This window comes from Silurus aristotelis (genome assembly GCF_946808225.1).
Source record: "Silurus aristotelis genome assembly, chromosome: 13".
Taxonomy (NCBI): domain Eukaryota; kingdom Metazoa; phylum Chordata; class Actinopteri; order Siluriformes; family Siluridae; genus Silurus; species Silurus aristotelis.
This window is the reverse complement of record NC_139586.1, coordinates 18671310-18694309: the sequence shown is the minus strand read 5'-3', so window position 1 is coordinate 18694309 and position 23000 is coordinate 18671310. Positions and strand designations below refer to the sequence as shown.

The following is a 23000-nucleotide window of genomic DNA, read 5'->3' as shown; positions in this document are numbered from 1 at the left end:
TTCTTTCTCATTTATCCCATTTATACAACATCCAAAAACAAGAAAGTGCTGGATGTGGAAAGCACAAACCTTGAAATCAGGTTCTGATAAAACACAGTTAAATGTTACAAAAACAAAAAAAAGGACATTTCTAATATCTGGTGGCATCATTTACAGGTTCAGGTTGCCTTTTAGGGAAATCTTTTCAAATCTTCTATTGAGAATGGAGAGGGAGGGGGGGTGTAGGTTAGTGGATATTTTGCACAATGGATAGAATTAAACAGTAGTTTAAACATGGAGCAGTGAAAACAGGGAGAAGGTTGAAGGTTGCACTGATGGAGGGTCAAGTTTAAAAGGGCCTCAGTCTCATTCGACGTCATCATCGCTCAAGCTCTGTGCACTGACAATGCGCTGCAAAACAGAAAAGGGGCATGTATTACAGTAAAGAAAAGAGTATGTATAAATGTGCTAAGGAGAAAAAGATTGCATGCTTAAAGCAGTCTTTGGGAAAACAGCTCAGGAGATAATTTTGAAAATGAATTAAAGTACAGATAAGATCTACTAGAATATCAGCCAGTGTTCAGTACAAACAAAACACCAGGGCTGTGTTTATAAATGCTTAAAATGACAGAATTCAAGATTTATTAAAACATTAATAAAGCTGAACTTGATACACACAAAAAGTGCATTATGCACCACTACACTAATATATGCCCCACTTAAGCTCTAATAAAAGACTGAGTAAAGAGAAAATGTAACCAAACAGCATAAAATATACTCTCTTCATGAATTGAATTTCAAGTCAATTCAAGCACGAGAACCAAAATCTATAGGAGTTTTCCACCATAATGAGTCGTTTGTAGGTTGCTATTATTGACTGACTGATTAAAGTCTTATTTTACAAAATAAAAAAAAGGTTAATGACATTTGTGCAATTGTTAAATATAAATAACTTTTCAAATTAATAAGTTGTTATTTAACAATATTCACAAGACAGATATGGTCTGACAGTAATAATCTTCCATTCCCAATATGACTATATTTCCTCTCACTCTGCTCATCTGCGTTCACCACGTAAAATACATTGTTACATGGAAAACAATATATTTCAAGAATTGAAGCTTGTCAAAACAGGAAGAAGGACCATTAATAATTTTTTTTTTTTATTAGCACCATAGTCTGCTTCTCTATGCCTGAGTTCAAGTTGTCAGGACATTAATAAAAAAAATATTATTCCTCTGTGGCACAGATTAAAACACTTTCATTGTTATATTCCTAAAAGTGTCTTTATGCATGTATACATTAAGGATTGTTCTACACGTTCTAATAAACAAGGCCCAGGTTCAGAGATGAGCAGGTTTCTCACCTGGCTGATGGTGGGCAGTTTGGTGAGGAGCATCTGGAAGACGGGTGGCGGCAGAGTCTGCTGCAACACCTGGAGGAGCTGCTGAGGTTGACCGCACACCGCTATGGCATTGGTCAGGTGATCCACTCCTTTCTCATAGTCCCCTGGAAAACACAAGCAAGATGAGAATGATCAGTTGATGGAAGGAGAGTTGTTTCTGATTGGCCTAGATGAACAGATCACATCAGGATGCAAATGTATTGTAAACTCAGACACACTTCAGCACTGCTCTAAAAAAGCATGTTGAACATATAACCATGACAATGAGAACACATTCATTCTTTAGTTTGACCTTCAGAATGTCCTTCATAACAAAACTGAATTATGTGCATTACAACACAATTACAAAATGTTATTGGAATTTGGTCACACTGACATGGTTATGGTTACATGGTTATAAAGTAAGTTATAAATATCATTAATTAAAATTCATACACACATCTGATGTAAAATGATTGTATGATCATTAATGAAGTAAGTTTGAATCCAGACAGTCTTGCAAGAGGCCTGAAAGCATTTGCACCCTCATTCGGACTGTAGAAAATGTGCCTAGTGAGCTCCACCTGACAGAACCTTACCCTGCGCCAGCAGCTCTTCTCCCAGCTGAATCTCTTCCAGGAAAAATTTCTGAACAGCTTCGGCATCCTTTAAATCCGGTAGCTGCACACAAGCACACAACCTTTAGCATCTTTCCTATTTGTTTTACATCAAGTGTTAAACAGATTCAAACTTTCAGGAGCTCAAAATAATTGCGCTTACCCGTGACATTCCTGCTTTCTCCTGTGCTGCTTTCTGCTTCCTCCTTCCTGCAAGGGACAATTTCTGTTAACTCTTATTCACAACAGACTTAGGTTTCCATTCTGGCACACTTATCATCAAATAGTTTGATTTAGCCATACTGTCTTAAAACAGAGTGGTATATAAAAACTGATGGAAAAAAAACAAAAAAACACAGACAATTTTGAGTTGGATTAGTAAAAATAAAAGTCTAGAATAAGTTTGTAACTGGGAAGGGTTCTCAGGCATGAAAACTGGATAATTATGTTAAGGTCATGCTGTAAGCATGGCCAAGAGAAAGAGAGATAATTTGATAGATGTCAGATTTAATTAACATAAGGCAATTTGATTAGAACTTTACAGAAAATCAATCATAATATACAACTTTAAATTACCTTAATACTAACCAAACTTGCACATAACTCAATAACGTAGTGTCATACTATATACTATAGAATAAGTGTTTTTTTGTGTTTGGTATACAACAGGCATAAAATGCACATTCAAAAAGGCATTTTTAAGTTGATTTTGCTGCATATATTTGTGGATTAATAAAAAGATAAATAAGAAAAACAAGGATATTAACATGAGCTGATGCTGGTCAAATATTAATGCTAAAAAAAATTGCTATCAATTAAATATTTATTAGTAGAAATATACAACTATCCATCTTCTATCTAAAAGTCATGGTGAGACCAGAGCCCATCCCAGGAAAATTGGGGCACAAGGTAGGAGTCACACTTATTCACACATTACAACCAATGTAGAAAAAGCAAAATCCACCTAAAATAGATCATTGGACTGAAGGAGCAAAGCGGAGAAACATAAAACTTATGGTGGAGAGGAGAGGGATTTACACCCCAAAGTCACATAATGAAATGATATAATATAGTACATAACCCATGGGCCAACTTCGATTTCTTAAACTCTGATATAAGCCACAAACTAAAATTATAGAGCAAAGACTAAGACATAAGATTTCATTCATTCATTCTTCTCTCCCTTCATTGTGAGAAATCTTGTGCCATACTTATCCCCAAATCTTGGTCCAATCCTGGAAAAGTCTGAACTCAGCACCATAAGGACTTGTCACAAGGAACAACAATGGAATGGGAATAGCAGGACTTAAATAAAAAGCCTTCAGCCAAAGAAACACTATTGCACATTAATCTGTGATTTCCACTTGATTGAACTCGTTGTAATATTATGATGCATTTAATAAGTCAGTACAAAGATGGAAAGGTGTAAAAGGTGTATATTTGGCCTGAAGATCACTGAACACTAACCCTGAGAACACAACCTACACTGTGAACAAGGCATCCGCCACATTCTAGTACATGGAATTTCCTATCTAGTGCCAGAGCCAATAAACCTCTATATAGCGTAAAACCCAGCTTGCTTTGTGACAGCTCATTTAGTGTCTCAATTTTTCCCCCACCTCCTTTAACATGAAGCGTACAGACAGAAGGACGAGGCCACGCGGAGGCCGCTGCACAATAAATAGAAACCCGACACGAATAATTCCCGTGTCTGCTTGCTACATCAGCGCAATGTATAGGAGATACGAAAAGGGGTTACACCACTTATCTAGGGATCTAGGGACCTAGGACCCTAGACCTAGGGGTCTAAACCAGGACTATATGGACTATTTAGCCTGCACCACTCACGTTCTCTCAGCTTGCTCTTGAAGTTTGGGTCGCTCCTCCGTTTCCTGTCGAAATAAATACAGTAACCGACGAAGAGCGCCGCGCCGACCCCGGCCGCTATCGCACTCGTCCTGCCGCCCATCATATCTCCAAACAATGTCCAATTCAATCCGTCTAAGTAAAACAAGCGTTTGATTTCAGAGCACGAATTGCAGCTACGCGATTCTGTACATGACCCTCGGGGTAGTCGCGGAGAGGAAGGACCCCAGGCAGCAGGCGCCATCTATAGCGTCATAGTCATGCTGTCCGTACCAGTGCCTGTTTAATAAAAACAAATAGAGAAACTGACAGATTCAGAAAAAAACGTTGTGTAAGCTAAATGGTTATGCAATAAAATTCTTAGTTTGCACGGTGTTCGCCTTCTTTCCGCGCTTAGACTGAGATGACTGTTTTGTGGAACACATCCGGTTATCATATCCGGTCCCAGGCTTGTATTCATTAGATCATATATGCCAGTGTTTTATTTATTTCCTTGTCATAAACAGTTATGGATTCGCGGAGAAGTGGTATTATTTGTGCAGGTGGGGTTGCTATAATAACTGGTACAAACGAAAACGCTTTTAGAGCAGGAGTGCTATAATCATAAACCGGGCATTAGAGCGGAATTTGGCTGTGAAGCGCCATATAATCTCCATCCGCCCCCCTACAATAGATAAACTTTTTGGCTTTGGGTAAAATCCCTACATCTGAGCGATAACGAAGCGGCTATACGTTTGCTTTTTTCATTTTGTGTGGACAAAAGACATGATGGAGCATCCGTCTCCGGTTATAACGCTCCTCGACTCAGCGCCTCATCATGAAAATCTCAACACATAAAGGTAAGGACCAGTGCTGCCTTTGGGATCTAGTAGTTATATTAAATCATAGTGTTGCCAAGTGTTTTAAAATAGTATGTACACCCAAGAACCACTCATTACACTTGCATGTTACTGCTACCAAAAGACCAATATGGCGGCCTCCAAGTCGCAGGTGGCAATGACGTCATAACAAGGCGCAGTGCATCAGAAGGACAAAATAATACCTTCTGAAGCGTCTAAGTTGTCATGAACATCTTTAACACACTCCTACACAGAAAGTGTATAGACCCCCATGGCCGGAAGTTTGTGGACACGTGACCATGACTGTAACGTAAAGGTTTATTTAACATGCTGTCTCACATTTGCTGGTTTAATAACCCCCATTCTTCCGGGAAAGCTTTTCCACTAGATCTTGATCGACCGTCCAGGAATCATCGTAGGGCCAGAAGTAAACGAGGCCAGATCGATTTTTCAGGAGTGAAAATAAACCATTTAAATCTTATGATTTGTTATAAATAGGCCTGATTTAATGCACCTGTAATTGAAAACAGAATGGTAGAAAGTATGCCTTAGTTGACTCTCATCTAAGTGCATGCATGGCACCTATTGCTCTTCTTATGTGCTATTATTTTCCCAGATGAGTCCCCCAGGAGCCCCGACTTTGCTCTCTCCATGTGGGCTCAAACCGAGGTTAAACAGGAGCACTGTTATCCTCATCACTGAATAGAGCACTCTATCTGACCTGGAGAAAGACCAGTGATCTAAACACAGCGATTTGGCTAATGTACATTCTCTCTAAGCTATCCCACCATGTACCAACACGGCCCACCAAGCTACAGTGCAAGCATTATCTGATGAATGTACAGCAGTCATAGCAGAGATCGCTCAGTTCAAGGAAAGGTGGAATAACATCTTCAGACAAGAGGCTTTCAGGGATAACGCAGAAATGGTGCGAGAACTTACTTGTTTAACATCTTGCGCAAAATTCGGGATTCTTAAAAGCCGTTTAAGGCTTGACAAGTTTTCAGTGTTTTTCTGATCACGTTAAAATAAGGATGTGAGTAAATTTGCCGTCTTTTGTTTTCCACGTATGTTCCACGTGTCACAGTCTTCTGTCACTGAAGTACTTTTGATGTAATGTATCTAAGACTCTTGGTTAATTGTGTGGCCAGGCAAAGAACAAATTCAGATGAGCCTACCTGTGTGTTTTTGAGCTGCACTTAACAATTGTACCCCCATTATCAATAGTTTGTAAATGTGTATAGAAAACTCAAAAAATATAAGCGCTCACACATGCTCGAGACAGTTAAACACAAGAATCATGAGACAGTTAAATATTTGATCTCCATCCAACTACAGGGGGTCGTATCTTTAGTATCGAAGGGCTCGGGGGGTCTGATGAGTGACAGAAACTTTATTGAAAGTTGTGAATATCTGGACAAGCTATCACCAAGAGATGTAATACTAGCTGACAAACATTTTAATATTAGAGAAAATCTACTAGCATTCACCAAAGATAAAGAGCAGCGACATTCACTCGAGCCAGGAAAAGACACAATTTTACAAAGGACTGTCCTACATTCTTTGTGCAACACAACAGATGAAGGACAGACCAACACTCCTGACAAAATGTGGACAATTTGTTGTGCTTTATGCAATATTTGTTCTGCAATTTCTACTCAATATTTTACATAATATAGCATATCATTAATGAAATTCCAGTCGTTGTCTACTGCAAGTTGATTAGCTGGTGTACTATCGATCTTGGAAATGTACAGTCATGCTCTTATACAGAGCGACTTACAACTGTCTTGTTTATACAACTGAGCATTTGGGAGTTAAAGGCTTTGTGCACACCAAGCTTGGACAGGAACAAAGAAATTCACACAGTTGAGCAAAGTCTCTCATTTAAAAGAACGAGAAGCCGCAATACAGAGGAAACACTTATCCTCAGGACTGAACACAGCAATATAACTAACCTAAATAAAAAAACAATGCTCTGAACTATTTGGCTAATATACATTGTCTCCAATCAAGCCTACTTTTTATCAACACGGCCTACGAGCTACTAACTGTTAAACATACAGCTTTCAGAGCAATTTACAGTTATGTCATTTATACAACTGAGCAGTTGGGGGTTAAGTTACCAATTGTTGATTCCCTGCACATTTTTTAATGTCATTTGCTTAAAAAAACTGTTATTTGTCATGTTATTTTTAATTGTCAAGATGGTAAGATGCTCATAGTTGATATTTAAAACAAATCATTTGTATGAGTAAAATCACATTAAAGTCTTCACGTGTAAACTTAAAATCTCACGTATTGCACTTTTTTTATGGGTTCGTTCTTGCTTATGGTCATGAAGGGTGCCAATAATTCTGCCCTGTAATTGAAGATGTATTTCTCACCGTAGCCACTTGATGGCAGTAGTAAGCCATGCAGAATTTAAGCACAAAGCACAACCTTGACTTCTTGCACACCCTAATTAAACCAGTCATCACAACAGTAAAAATAATTTGATGGTGAATGCAGGGTTGCAAATATTATTGAGTGTACGGTGGGTGTTCAAGGATGTGTCTTTAATGTGTGTGAGCTGCAGGGGGAAAAAAACGTATAGCATCTCACAAAACATAGTGTTCTGTTTGTGCAGAGTCGTTGGTGGTGGTGTTGTTTTAAACAGAATTGCTAATTAGAAGCCATGAGCATCGACAGTGTGTGATCGAGGCGGAGCCCAACCGAGCACCACCAGCTTCCATCAGTGTGTGTGTTTGTGTGTGTATGTGCGTGCAGCTGTTGTGGTCATCCTTTATTAAAGGGATGGGTGACTGACTGCATGCCGTCATTAACCACATGTTTTCTATGGGGAGCTGATCAGGGGTGTGTAGGACATTTGTACTCTTCCAGCTGGCATACAGGTGTGCTAATACTGGATCTGTTTAGTGTTTGTTAACTAGCTCTGTGCACACTTTTTAAATAGAATATTCAGTTTAAGCTGCTGAACACTAGAGAGATACACTATATTTATTGTAAGATTTTTTGATGCAGCCATATGGGCAGCTGCCAGACACTTTTTTTTTTCAGCATCACCGAGCCTTTACAAACATCGCATTGGCTGTCGTCAGTATCTGCACTAGTCGCTGGATAATTCTTATTGGTCTGTGCATGCTGTGATGTGGACTCTTATATGTTTAACCACCATATGGCAAAATTCATAGATGAAAAAAAAAGATTGACGTGTGCTAGTATGAGTATTATAATTAGAGCTGGGACAGCGTAAGGATGAAAACGTTTAATGTTTTGCAGTATGGCATAGTGAAAGATCCCACAACACTGACAGAATAAAAGAACGAGTGTCAGCTGGCTAAAGTCCATGCTACTGTATTAGTGCAAGTGTGCTAATCTGCTAGGGCTAGCATGTTGATGTGCAAACTAATTTACAAACATGTTGTACATCCAAATGCCCTCATCCCTCATTGGACAAGATTAGACTAAATCCGGACTACACTTCTTTAGGTATTTAGATGTTAGCACATTTTGTTTCCTGAAGTAAATACTGAGACATTATACTGTAGCTTCTGACCCAAACTTGCTGCTATTTTTGCAAACTCCTCCCAAGCCTCGACTACTCCGAAAAACAATGAGATATGAGTATTTTGACATTTAAAAAAAAATGAAATAAATGAGTAAATCTTAGTTTGTGTGTGTGCATGTGTACTGTAAATGTTTAATAATATCCATCTTCAGGTATATAAGGAAATCAGTTGTAGCTTATGTAGAAAAATGTGTGTGTGTGTGTGTGTTACTCGATCTGATAGCTGCTTATCACATCACAATCTTTGCGTGAGCCAAGTTTCCCTTTTTCCAAGTGTCTGTCCTCATAGCCAGACATCACAGCAGTTTTGCAGCTTAACCACTGGTTTATTACTACACTGTTCCTGGAAGTTGTTTTTACATGCCCCGACTTCACCAGCTCCTTCCTCCCTTTCAGAAAACTAATAACTCCCTGAGTCAGAATGGCGGGTGTGTTTGACTAACGCACATTCCAGACACATTCGCCGACTTTCAAATTACCAGTCCCTGTATTTTGTGTGTGTGTGTGTGTGTGTGTGTGTGTGTGTGTGTGTGTGTGTGTGTGTGTGTGTGTGTGTGTGCACGCACTTGTGGTGTAGATCCCTGGGCCCTCCAAGTCAAGTTAATGCAAGCGCAATAAAAGCATCATGTTTGGATCAATAGTGGAATTCCCCACAGTGAACTGCATGTCCAAAATGTGTTATTGTGATACATGTAACACTATAAGCCACACTGTAAAAGTGTGATATTTTCTGAAATATTGACTGAGCAAAAAGTGAGTGACTGTGAGTGCGGCAGCTGCTGAACAGAAAGTTTGCTATTTTTTTCTGTTGTGAAGGAGTGCTGAGTCAGCAGGTTTGCAGTAACCTGGCTCGTAGCCTTGCTTTTTCGAGGCTGATGCAATTATCTTTCGCTTTGTGATCTTCGAAGCTGCCGTACTGCAAATCGTCCGGGCGTAACTCTGCCGTCTTGTCCGCTCACTGAAATGACACGGGCGGCATCAGAAGAGTCTCTGGAGTGAAAACAAAAAATGGCTGCGTGTGACCATGTGGGAAGAGAAACTACAGAAACAGATGAGACATGCCTGTCACATCACAACAGCAAATATCAGGCTGTGGTTGTGGCTGCCACGTGATTCCTGTATGAATGGTTTAGATGGGGAGGTTTGGAAGGAGATGCCCCACCCACACACACACGCGCGCGCACACACACATTCTCCCTCCTCTTCAGGGCAAACAGAAGTGTAATTATTTTTTACCCAGGCTGCAGCTGCTTTATGTGAACTTTGGCAGGCGCAGTGCAGCAATGGATCTGCTCCAGGAGACAGGAACTGAAAAAATCCCCCTCATTCTTAAGGCTGGAACAATATACACCACTTTTTGAGTCATTGCCCAGGAACGTCCAACTAAAGCCCTTGTGGCAAGCAGACTCTGGATTTTCCATGAACTCGCAGTGACTCGTTCGGCTTCCAAAAACGATGTCATCCAATGTGTTTTCAAGGAGAAACACATAGTGGAACCTGGAACGGGGTCGTGTGGGTTGCTTACAAAATCTGCTTTAAGCTAGCAAATGGAGAAAAAAGTTTAAGAGTGCGAATGTGTAAGTCTTTTTTCCTCTAGTGTTAGCAAGATCTTGGCCTGGGGAGCCCATTAGACCGCTGTGTTCCAGCTGCTGGCCCCGCGCTTGGCGACAGTGGTTTTTACGGTCAGTAAACAGTGGATCTCTCTCTCAGCAAACGCTCCACTCCCCAATTCAAATCACAGCTTTCAGTGGCCCAGGTCATGGGAGGTGAAAACGCAAATGTTTTTTCCTCCCACCCATACTTGAGAGAGCAAAAAGAGTGTGTGTGTGTGTGTGTGTGTGTGTGTGTGTACACGTCAGGGTGTTTTTTTTTTTTTTTTTTTTTTTTTTTTTTCATTTTTCGCTTGCATCCACAGTTTGTCTTGTTGGGACAAAACTCGTTTGACAAGGTGGACAGAGGCTGTCTTCTTTCAGTAGGGGTAGCTGCAGCACTAACCTACACTCATCCCACAAGCATGAAAAAATTTTAATGCACAGCATGGTCAAGATTTAAAAATAATGTCTGATAAGAAAACACCACTTAGTAGCAGCAAAATCAGTGAGAAGTAATAAGAGAAAGAGAGAAAAAGAGAAAGTCTTTCCTGGTTAGTAGTCAGGTAAAAAATAAAATGTAGGTCACTTCCTATTCCTGTGTGAGCCAGAAAATATAACAAACGGCATACAGTATATGTTCTAAAAAAAAATAAATAAAATCTATGTTGTTAGTAGGTATTCTCTGGAATGACCAAACAGACTGAAGGCCGTAATGAAGGCCAATAAATCAGTCCATTTTTATTTTCTGGTATTGGTTCCTTCGGGATCTGTCTTTCTGTCGGCTGTACAGATACCAGCATGATGCATTTTGCAGATCTTTCGTTATCAGGGGTTTTATCCAAGATAGAAGCTTTTAAGGTGCACAAAATTCAGGTCGTGTTGTCAGACAGACAGGGGAGGAGTGTTGATCTGCACCTGTTCGGCCGCTTTCTCTTCGGTCCTTGTGTGTTCCTGCCATTAGCATTGGCCAGCCAGGCACATCAACCCAGGCGCCTTGGCAAGGGTCAGTGGTGCTGCAGATGGCCTGGGATTGATGCTCGGCATGTAGCCTCCGCCTGCAATGGATCTGATTAAAGCCTTTGAGAAGAGACAGGCATTGATCACGTGTGGGCACATCCGAGCATACCAATTAAGCCTTTTGAACTCCCTTCAAATTATATTGGGATTGCTTAAATCCAATGATTAAAGAGCCATGAATAGTCATTAATGAAGAAAACCATTCTTTTATCTTGTCGTTGGATTTAAAAATGGGACTGAAGCATGATTAGTGTGGATCTGGGCGGAATGTGCTACTTTGTTGCAGCACACAAGATTTTTTTGGCAGATGCAGGCCCAAGGTTGGGCACCATCCAGCACAAGACTTCTTAAAACACCACAGTGGCCTTAAAACAGTGTGAGAAGGATTAGTTTTTCACTCCATGACTTTCCTGCAGTGACTCGCAGGGCCTCTGCAGACACGTCGGCAGGGGATTAGTCGGCTGCAGCGGAGTTTCCCATCACCACGGCCTTTAGCCTGTGAAACTGGAGATGAGGGAGCTGCTTAGACATAGAGCAAGGGCTCCAGGTCTCCCATGAACAGAGGAAGCAGTTTCCTCATATATGTACTTGTTTTTATTTAGGGGAAAATGTGAAATGTGCTCCAGTCGCAGAGCTGTCAATTAGTTTTAAGACATTTAGCGACGGTTTGTGAAGAGACGCATTGTTATTAGCATATTTTACTGTATATAACCAGAACTAAGTTTGTGAAAAATGTATTTGCCCTTAAACTCAGTCACTCAGTTTTGCAGCAGCCTGTATGATACCACTGAAGTATGCAGGATGTGTTTTGTGCCAAATTCCTCTGCCTGCATATTGTGTTCCAAGGCTTTGAAGCCTTTGTTTTAGGTCAAGACTCAGATGAATACGTTGGCACAAGCCCGAGGCCATATTTTCAGAACAAGTTTGGGAACGCAAGCTTTTGGAAAACATTTCCAGTTTAGTTGCTTTTGCTTTGCCTCCCCTTATTCTCTTTCTCTCTATCTCTCTCACTCGCTCCGTCTTCCTCAATCCCCCCCCCCCCCCCCAACTCCATGCCTAAAGCTCGCCTCAGGAAATACTCAAATGATGAAAGACGCTGGTCTTTTTTTCCCCTCTCCTTCCACACATTCATCATCTGGCTGTTCTCGTTTCCTGTTTACATGGCCGGGGGCTGGGCACCTCCCAGAGAAAGAGACGAGTCTTATGATGATGTAATCCCACCCCCTTTTCCACTTCTCTTTCCCCACCCTGCCCAAATTCACTGAACACAGGGAAAAGCACACCATTTCTTTAGCGCCCCCCCCCCTTTTTTTCTTTTTTTTGCTGTTGAGTGATCTTTCATTGCTTTCAACGCAGTCCTCACCCCAATGCCAGGGGCAGCTCAACATCTGGCACCCGTCTCTCCCCGCCACTATTGACAGCCATTGATATGACACAGGTGTGAATTCTGTTATTTGTGTAGTGATAAAAAAGAGAAGGAGGCCGAAGGCACAGTGACAGGGGGCAGCTGGCTTTTGCTGTTTTTTTTTTTTTTTTATACAATCTCTTTAGGTGCGTAGCCAAGGTCATGGGCAAGCAGCAACACCACGTGAGCCTGGGCCGCATGCTGATGCAAGAATTTTGGTGCAAGCAGATAGAGGAAATAGTTTTGGAAACTTTAAATGGTGAATAAAACAATACACATTTGGGCACTAAACAGGTGGTGCAACTAGTTTTTAGTTTTTTTAGTTTACACCTTATTTAAACTAGTTTGTGTCAATAACATTCATAGACCAAAAGGGTTTAAAGAGTTCATTGTATCTTAGTACTGTCATACACTTTTGCAGGGTCATATGCAGCACTGTATCCGTGTTACCATTATAGCTATAATAATAATAATAATAATAATAATAATAATAATAATAATAATCTTGCATTGGAGATTTAGCAGCCATTTTTATTATGAGTCATCATTGCATAGGAGCCTGTCAGTGTGTCCCTTTAAAAGAGTCCACCCATCCTTAACAGCTGCTTCCCTCAGTAACCCAGGCTTTGTTTGTTTATTTTCATCCACCTGGGAATGTGACGAACATCGTAGGCTACAGCTGTCCTAAAAATACAAACCCTAAATCTTAAAATACACCCACCCAGCACCCTTTCTACACCTCTCCTCCCTTTTCCAGCTCCATGGTGTCAGCTGTTAGTGATGGTAACAAGGGAAACTGAGCCAACATGAGGACGATAAAAGGGCAAACCAGTTGATACCCCTGCAGCCGGGCAGAGTTACAGAGAGCTTGGCCGGCCACAAGCCCTCCACCCTGTCATACTAGACGGGCGACAGATGCCATGATCTCCAGCAAGTTGCAGAAAAAAGGCTGCCTAAGCAGCTTCGCTTTGTGCCAACTTGAGCTTAAGAGAAATGCCAATGCTCTATGCTGAGGCAGACACTACGCTATTTGTGGCTTAATGTAACAGTAAGCTTTTAATCTGTACTCTTTTTCTGTAATGAAGGATAATGTTGGCTTAACTTAACTAAACATATAGGTAATGATCAATGACATGTCAAATGTATTGTGTTATTGTAAAATATTCAATGAATGTTCCTAAAGCAGTTTTCATCTCATCAGTTTTTAATTTAACAAACATCACCATTTAACCATGCAATATTTATAGTTGTAAAATAGAGTTAATGTTATAAAATATATTATTTTCCTATAATGTTACACCTGCTATATTGGAAAATTAACAATCAACCAATTAACCATTTTGGCCAATCAGATTTGACGATTTAAAAGAAATGTGGTTTACTATATTCTAAAATATTTTGCTTTAGTATGGCCTAGGGTTTGATGGGTCTTATTCCAGGATTTCCATGTTGTAAACCGGATCCAGCCACTTCAGCCAGTGAGTGCTGTTCCCTCCTTCCATAATCCACCGTCTCATTGTGAAAGTGCTGTGCTGATGAATAATTGTGATGATGCTGAAACATGTTTACTTTCAAACCCGTGAGCGCAGCGCACCAATTTGCATCTGAAAGAACCCTTTGATGTCTTTATCTGCAACATGCAGGGCTTTGAAGCGTCTGACTGTAACCGGGTTTGTTTTTCCAATGTGATGGAAAGGAGAGGAGGAGTGTGGGGGAGGTTGTGTGTGTGTGTGTGTGTGTGTGTGTGTGTGTGTGTGTGTGTGTGTGTGTGTGTGTGTGTATAATAAATGATAAGTAATAAGTACAGCAAGTTTACTAAAGTAATCACAAATGCAAAGTGTCTGAAAAGGACACTTAGAGAGGCCATCTCACTATCATTTTCCTCTTCATGCAGCTAAGCCCCTCCGTTAAAAATTTGCAGCTTTCTAAAATGAAACTGAGACATTGCTGATGAACAGACCAGTACTGCTGCTGTGTCTAATATGACTCCCCACAGAAAAAGGGTTGAAAATAGAAATGCTTCGTTTTGCTTGTGCGAGTTCACTAACCAGCACCTGGGATTTAAAAGACCTGACTAAACTATACAGGCTTTAAGTAACAAACATTTATGCCTGTTCTGCACCTTTAAAACTATAGTGACTGGAACAAAATTGAGGAGCTAGCTTGTATTTAGCTAAAGTTTAATTAAAATGTCTAACGGACATTTATTAGAAAATACTGTACAATTATTAGCTAGCTTTGAATGTATATAAAAATGCTGTGACATGAAGGGTACAGAATCAGTTGTGGAGATTTTTGTGGAGACAACTAGCCAGCAGCTAGCTTGTTATTTAGTTAATGATGGGAAATAACTGTGTGTTTATTTTGAAAGTTTTTGTGTGATTACATATTAGCTAGCTAATATATGTTATACATTGTAGGCTGCCCTTTGCTAATTCCAAGCTAAATTATGAGGAATGCCTTTATTTTCCAAATCATCTGTGAAACTGGAAATCAGTTCAATTAAATTTTATTTGTATAGTGCTTATAAGAATGGACATTGTCCTAAAGTAGCTTTTCAGAATTAAATAGATCACAGTTAAAAAATTTTTTACATGAATAAAATTTTACATTTATAAAATCAGTCCATATAACTTTATCCCTATTGAGCAAGCTATTAGTGACCATGGCAAGTAAGCTCCCTTAGATGGTATGAGAAGAAACCTTGAAAGAAAGCATACTCTCAAGAAAACCCATGCTAATATGAGTGACCCTGAATGTACATTGATTATAGTTCCATCATTGTTGAGGTGATCAATGTTTACTGATGGACTCTTGAATTCAAAATCTGTTGCAACTTTTGTCTTAAGACACTGTGGCAGAATGTTTATATTAATTACAGTCCATCTTCATGGTTCTCAAGATTAACCCTCTAAAGTAACTTTATGGATCCAGTCACTACTAGCAAAGCACTGGCATATGTACAGTGAGGAAAATAAGTATTTGAACACCCTGCTATTTTGCAAGTTCTCCCACTTAGAAATCATAGAGGGGTCTGAAATTGTCATCGTAGGTGCATGTCCACTGTGAGAGACATAATCTAAAAAAAAATCCAGAAATCACAATATATGATTTTTAAACTATTTATTTGTATGATACAGCTGCAAATAAGTATTTGAACACCTGTCTATCAGCTAGAATTCTGACTCTCAAAGACCTGTTAGTCTGCCTTTAAAATGTCCACCTCCACTACATTTATTATCCTAAATTAGATGCACCTGTTTGAGGTTGTTAGCTGCAAAAAGACACCTGTCCACCCCATACAATCAGTAAGAATCCAACTACTAACATGGCCAAGACCAAAGAGCTGTCCAAAGACACTAGAGACAAAATTGTACACCTCCACAAGGCTGGAAAGGGCTACAGGGAAATTGCCAAGCAGCTTGGTGAAAAAAGGTCCACTGTTGGAGCAATCATTAGAAAATGAAAGAAGCTAAACCTGACTGTCAATCTCCCTCGGACTTGGGCTCCATGCCAGATCTCACCTCGTGGGGTTTCAATGATCCTAAGAAAGGTGAGAAATCAGCCCAGAACTACACGGGAGGAGCTCGTCAATGACCTAAAAAGAGCTGGGACCACCGTTTCCAAGGTTACTGTTGGTAATACACTTAGATGTCATGGTTTAAAATCATGCATGGCACGGAAGGTTCCCCTGCTTAAACCAGCACATGTCCAGGCACGTCTTAAGTTTGCCAATGACCATTTGGATGATCCAGAGGAGTCATGGGAGAAAGTCATGTGGTCAGATGAGACCAAAATACAACATTTGGGTCATAATTCCACTAAACGTGTTTGGAGGAAGAAAAATAATGAGTACCATCCCAAGAACACCATCCCTACTGTGAAGCATGGGGGTGGTAGCATCATGCTTTGGGGGTGTTTTTCTGCACATGGGACAGGGCGACTGCACTGTATTAAGGAGAGGATGACCGGGGCCATGTATTGCGAGATTTTGGGGAACAACCTCCTTCCCTTAGTTAGAACATTCAAGATGGGTCGAGGCTAGGTCTTCCAACATGACAATGACCCGAAGCACACAGCCAGGATAACCAAGGAGTGGCTCTGTAAGAAGCACATCAAGGTTCTGGCGTGGCCTAGCCAGTCTCCAGACCTAAACCCAATAGAGAATCTTTGGAGGGAGCTCAAACTCCGTGTTTCTCAGCGACAGGCCAGAAACCTGACTGATCTAGAGAAGATCTGTGTGGAGGAGTGGGCCAAAATCCCTCCTGCAGTGTGTGCAAACCTGGCGAAAAACTACAGGAAACGTTTGAACTCTGTAATTGCAAACAGAGGCTACTGTACCAAATATTTTACTAATACTAATAATACTGTTCAAATACTTATTTGCAGCTGTATCATACAAATAAATAGTTAAAAAAATCATACATTGTGATTTCTGGATTTTTTTTTTTTTTTAGATTATGTCTGTTTTAGATTATGTCTCTCACAGTGGACATGCACCTATGATGGCAATTTCGGACCCCTCCATGATTTCTAAGTGGGAGAACTTGCAAAATAGCAGGGTGTTTAAATACTTATTTTCCTCACTGTATATGGTAGCTAGCATACATTCACAGTGAAACATGTTTTGAAGTTTATTAGCTAGTTTAAAGTATGTTCATTTTGGCCAGTTAAGCTAGTTTAGTTGAACCTTGGCTAGATTAAACTAGAAGCTATAAGAACAAGAGTTAAAAATAAAGAGATACCTTTATAAAGATTTCCTTTATTAAATGAGTGTTGGACATCTTTGAGGGTTATTTAGCAAACAACAAACTACAGCCAGGATGTTATATAGATAATGTTAAGAAAATAACTAGCCCACAATCACATCACTAACATAATAGCACATTTTGAATGTTATTAGCCAGTTTGTAATATGTTATAATGTGTTCTAGTAATATAGTCTGGTTGTAAGCAAAGCCTAAGTAATTTTATTCCTTTTCAAAATCAGCCAGTATAGCTGTTTAAGGGTGAATCATCAAAACGAGAAGAAATTATAGCCACTGACTAGTTAAACATTGAAACTTACCAGACGAGCACACTGTGAAATTTATTAGCTAGCTAAAAACATAAATTATAGGCTTTGTAGCTAGTTCGGAGCAATGGGTTAGCAACCTTTAAAAAAATAAAAAAAAACATGCAGTTGTTTGAAAATAAATTGGTAAAGAAGCAGAGTATTTGCTAATAAGACGTGACTATTTTAAACACTAATGGGAAAAGAGTAAAAATGAACAGTATGCCTTGTAATTTTGTATTTGTTTTGTAATTGTCTCATAATGGTAAAAAAAAAAAAAGGATTTGTCTGCAGCATCCAAGCTCATAGATCCGTGCTGTGCTACTAGGACATAAGCAACCCACTCTCCAAACTGGAAACAACTTCAGCACTGGGTTTAGCCTAAGGTCTACAGTCAGTTATTTAAAGGATATTCAAGCAGGAAGTTTATAGAGAAAGAAGAAGTATTGGTGTGCCGGCTGAAGTCTTGCACACACTCCAGTTTTTGGCTAAGTAAAGCGGCTGCTAAATCCTAGCATTAATCTGACAGCATAATGTGTCGCAGTTGTGTTTGTTTCATGGGATCATTGATGAATTGTGTTGCATCTGAGTAGAATAGTGCAGATTTAAAAGGCATGTGTAAAGAGCAAGCATATTATTACACACACACACACACATACACATGCATACGCACATGCACATGCACAGCCCAGCCCAGCCCGCCTGAAACATGCTGTAGATCAAAAACCTAGGCTGGGAACATTTCCCGCTTTCTAACAATTAGACACACATAAAAAAAAAAGAAAAAAAAAAAAACCACACACTTCCGCGTATGTGTTCTGTTGGCATAGCAACACATCATTGCCAGGCAACGGCTGGGTTATGTACGTGGGTGTGTGAAGGTCGGTGGGCGGGGTTTTTCTGGTGTGTGAGGACAGGCAATCTGCCACATCAAACACTCACAAAGCCGTGATCCAATTTAACACCAAAAAAGAATGTTATTCCCACATTCCCACATCCGTTTTAGTCAATTGAAGTGATTTGTCTCTAAATATAAAGTGTAAAATGGCCATTAACATTTTTTTTTTTTTGGCTACACATTAGACTTGCAAATGAATGTGTAAAAACATGACTTGTAGAAAAATTGCTGGAGTTCAGAACCCAAGGATCAAAGATTACAGTGTATTTTCATACTATTTAACATAACATGATAATAAATAATATTATTTTCATATCTGTATCTCTTTAACAAGAAAATCCACTATCAGTTGATGATATCAGACAGGACTTTTTCAATTGCTACTATGAAGTCCTTTGCCAGACAGTTGCCTTTGTCAGGTGTAGAGACCAGCCAGGTCACATCCATCCATCTACAGGAGATACCATCTCTGCAACAGCACACAATAGTCCTCTGCAGAACATGTACTTGCGTGTTCAGATAGCATCAGGTTGCTCAGTTTCCTTAAGTAACATGCTTAAAAAAACAGAGCAACTGCATTTTTCTGTTGAGGAAACAAAAGCAGAAGTTGCTTAACCTGATGAAGCAATTCGGGAGGATTCCTGAAAGCGTTTCATCATCACTTTTCTCTACTGCCGGCACCCTCTTAGTCATGGCTGTAGGAATGTGCTGTAATGCAAACAGAGCAAACAAAGGGCACAAAATGGCTGACCTTGCCGGTTAAACATAGGGGGAAAAAAACTAGTACGTCACACCAGCTCAGATAAAGTTACACCAATCTAAAGTCACTGGCCTCCATTAATCTTTTTTCTTTAAGCTTAGTTTATACACCGAAGTCCAAAGAGTAATTTACTGATTAACAGCACCAAGGACACACTAACCACACAATCAAAAAAAGGGGAAGATCTGACTAGTCTAATGCTAATAAAGCTGCTTGCTTTTAAAACTAACTTTGCAAGTGAAGTGTTCGCTAGTTCATTGAGATTTCATCAAAGACAAGTAGATCATGTGATTTTCGATGGTGATTTCCAGTTTGAAAATATATTCTGTACTCTGAAGGTCAAAAAAACACATCAGACCACACTGTACGTGGTTTCAACTTGTATTAAATGTGAATTGAAATTTCCCCAGAGCTTATGAACTGAAGAAATTAGCACCAGAAAAGCAAATTAACACAAAGGCAGGTCAGAATAGGAAAGTACCCATTGTGAATGCTTTATTTAAAAAAAAAAAAAAACACAATTTTCTGTGCTGAATACGTTATATCAAAACCATGATTGGACAATGCCTGTAAATAAAGCATAACCCATTAAGACATTTCCATATTAGCAGATAGTGTGCAAAAAAAAAAAAAAAAAGAAAAAACAGCTAATAGCGACAATAAACTCAGGTGGTCAACTTACAAAATAGCTTACATCTTCATTGTTTCTTGTCAAAACGAAACAATAACTGATTATATTTTATGTAAACATAAAATGTATATAAATTATATATAAGCAATAAAGAAGTATTTAAATAATCGAAACTTTCTAATTGTCATTTTCTTAAAAGCAACCTGTCTGCAATATAGCATTAAGCCAGAAACCATTCTACCAGCACTTGCCATTTAACAAAGATGATCTACCAGCCTGACCAGCTCAGCCGGTGTTTTGGCAGTTATTCGCTTGCCTGACTAAGCAGTAGATGTTTGTGCCAAATATGTTCAGCACCATGACGGAACATATTTTTGAAAATTGTTGCTTTCTCGATAAACTAGCTCACTTTCTACCCTCCTGCACTAACCTGTGTAGGCACACCTATGTTTTTATCAATGAGTATATCACAAAGAATTAGACTGCAGTCTAACAAAATTGGATTTGTTCATGTGCAATGTGGACACATTAATTTATACTGGATTTTAAAAAACAATTATTTGTTTTGCCGTGTCGCAGCACACAGTTTGCCGAGCTACAGCTTTTAGATTTAGCTTTGTTGTTCTAAAATGGCTGCCATGATCAGGGCTGGCAGAAGGTTCCTTGCCCTTCTATTTGACTCTGTGCAATAAATCAGCTGGTTACAGCAGAGTCCCATCATTCTCCCACCAGCTGACTGTTTGGATCGCTGGTTTCGTCTGCAGATTTATTGCAATGACCTTCAACCTTTGCACTGCTCATGCACACAGAGCCAGCCTTGATTAGAACTCCACCCCCACCTCCTCCCCCTTGGCCTTTCTCAGAAATGACCCCAGTGGCCAATCAGATTGTCACGTCTACATATCCCAGCTCAGGCCACAGCTTCGTCAGAGCTGGATACTTTTTTTTTTCCTTTTTCCATGGTGACTAGCTCTTATCAAGCCAAGCCAGGTTGTGTTGTAACTCTTGGGAATCGGATTGCAAAAGCATGTTGTGTTTTATTGTTTACTTCTTTACGGATTAGAGAGCGAGATTTTAACTGGTTACAGTGTGCGTAGGTGCGTTCTTAGGTTATGTGTCACAACAGCGCCTGAAGCTCTGACCTTTCATAAATCTAGCTCTGCACTCTCTTTTCTTCCCTGATGACTGTTGTCTGGAACGGAGCCAAACGTTATTAAAGGTTTAGCAGGAGTGAAAAATGCCTTCGGGGCTTGCTGAAGTCAAGTTCTAACACACCCAAATAACACGATTAGTATCTTTTTTTTTCTGCGTTTCACTATGCACCAGTCTTACAGTCAGCCATTACACTATTATATCTAATGAGTAATGTGTTTATCTGGGGGAAAAAAAAAATGTTACCAAGGAAATGTGAGTTTTTTTCTGACCTGTTTTTACAGGGTAGTAATGCAAATCAAAGCCATGACAAAGAAAGCATCTGCAGTGCTTTCTGGGAAACGCTGAAGGAATTAAGTGTGGGAGGGCTGTTGGCAAAGGAGTAAAAATTTCTGCAGCGTTTGGAGTGAGCGAGGCTGCCGTGACCCTGCATTCACCTAAAGCCTGAGCTGCCAGTCCACCAAGGACAGGAAGATGAAGCCTAGCCCTGAAAAGGACATCCACTTGGCTTGCTTGGCCATGCCTTCATTGGAATGCAGAGCGGTATTCTTTTCTAACACTGCACCGGTGGCCTGCAGAGAATTTGCCCAAACTGCTTTAACGAGGAGGAGCGGGAATTCGTTGTGTCCTTATGTAACATTTCTTTAACCTACTAAAACATTTTTTGCTATCGGAAGCAGCTCTCTTTATTTATTGTTTATTTGCAAACACGTATAAGCACAAGGCATTTTGGTCCACACCAGAACAATTTTAACTATTGTCTGCTTTACGCATAGGGAGATTGGTCTTAAATTCACACCACACATTTCCATTAATGTTCGGAGACTGATATTTTATTCGAGCATGATGATAATATGTAGGATTAAAAAACGCTGGATTTTGAGCTCAACTGAACAAGACATTTTGGTTCTGATGATGTTTGGTGAACTTCAGGTGCTCTGTTTTATGAGTCAGGAAGGGCTTTTTTTCTTGCCATGCTTCTAAACAGGCTGTTGTTATGAAACTGACATTGAAGTGTTGATTTTGAAACTTTACAACCACAGTAATCAACTAGACCGTGCAATTCTTAAACTGTGACCTTTGGGATTTTTTTTCCCCTCCTACACGTTGTGCTTGTGTCCCATTCCTGGCAAATTTCCAGCTGTTTCAGACATGTAATTATTGTTAATTATGCATAATTATGAATTATATCAGTTTGAACTGCTAATTCATTTTTATATTAGTTATCTGATTAGGGTAGCTCAACGACTGTCTGTTTTTTTTTGTTTTTTTTGACAATGGATGATAAAGGGATTTTACAGGTTTTCATTTTTTTATACTCCAATCATACAGTAAATGATTTACTTATTTATTTATTTGTTTGTTTATTTTTTATTGGTGTGAAAATAATTTTGGCACAAAGAAATATTTTCAAAAAAGTTCTAATAATTCAGGAGGGCTCTGTATATTAAAACTATATAAAAAAAAAAGGAATATTATAAAATGTTGTGTTACGGTAATCATTATTTGAAATGAAAGAGAGAAAAGATAGAAACTGTGAAATCACCCCTAATTCTAGTCTAAAGGTTATGTTTAGCATGGCAGACAAGTAAGAGCAGGCTGTTGCTGTGAAAATGGTTGCGTGTTAAACTCCTCCCTTGCGTCTCTCCTCTCTGAGGCTGAGAAGTTGTTTCTTTGGCTCGTGTCCTGACTCACATTCCCTCTGAGCACTCCACCCCACATGATGCAAGATGCTTTCTCACACACACACACACACACACACACACACACACACACACACACACACACACATACACACACACACACACACACACACACACACACACACACACATATGAGAAAAAGGTGGAGAGGTACTAGGCCATGTTTGTCAGAGACTTCAGGGCATGTGTGTGTGTGTGTGTGAGGGAAAACTGTTTGTCTGCTGAGTGTCTCTAATGTGTTTTAGGAGCTGTTGTCAACAACAAGCCTCTTTCACTCTGATGGGAGCAAGACACTCACAGCCAGGCAGGGGAAGAAAGATCAGAGAGAATAATCCCCCCTCCTTTCTCTCCCTTTCTCTTCTCCCATTCCAATTTTATTCTTTCTATTTGATACAAGGCTGCGTTTAACACTAATTTTACGCCAAATATTTTAACCATCACGGCAGCTCAGGTTTCTGACTATTAAATCGCAAGCCGTCACAGCGTACAAGCCCATAGTTTCTATTCGGTTGCTAAAGCAGATTCAGATGTTT

General features: G+C 39.7%; 1 protein-coding gene and 1 long non-coding RNA gene across 2 annotated transcripts; one reads left to right on the top strand and one right to left on the bottom strand.

The window, feature by feature from the left end:
- Positions 1-4086, bottom strand: tomm20b (translocase of outer mitochondrial membrane 20b). The gene is made up of 5 exons (XM_083559467.1): positions 3829-4086; positions 2144-2190; positions 1963-2044; positions 1346-1488; positions 1-390 (listed from the first exon to the last, which is right to left on the bottom strand). Exons 1-5 carry the CDS (start codon positions 3950-3952, stop codon positions 346-348), a joined length of 441 nt encoding a protein of 146 aa, XP_083415593.1. The 5' UTR covers positions 3953-4086; the 3' UTR covers positions 1-345.
- Positions 4087-4220: 134 nt separating this feature from the next.
- On the top strand, positions 4221-21440 carry LOC310736109. Its single transcript, XR_014536446.1, has 2 exons — positions 4221-4685; positions 21049-21440. It is a non-coding gene; the product is annotated as an uncharacterized lncRNA (long non-coding RNA).
- The last annotated feature ends 1560 nt before the right edge of the window (positions 21441-23000 follow it).

Coding starts and splice junctions, on each gene's coding strand:
- tomm20b (XM_083559467.1), bottom strand. CDS start 3,952: ATGATGGGCGGCAGGACGAGTGCGATAGCGGCCGGGGTCGGCGCGGCG. Junction 2,045..2,143: donor AGAAAGCAGGAATGTCACGG/GTAAGCGCAATT, acceptor GCTTGTGTGCAG/CTACCGGATTTAAAGGATGC. Junction 1,489..1,962: donor AGAAGAGCTGCTGGCGCAGG/GTAAGGTTCTGT, acceptor TGTGTTTTCCAG/GGGACTATGAGAAAGGAGTG.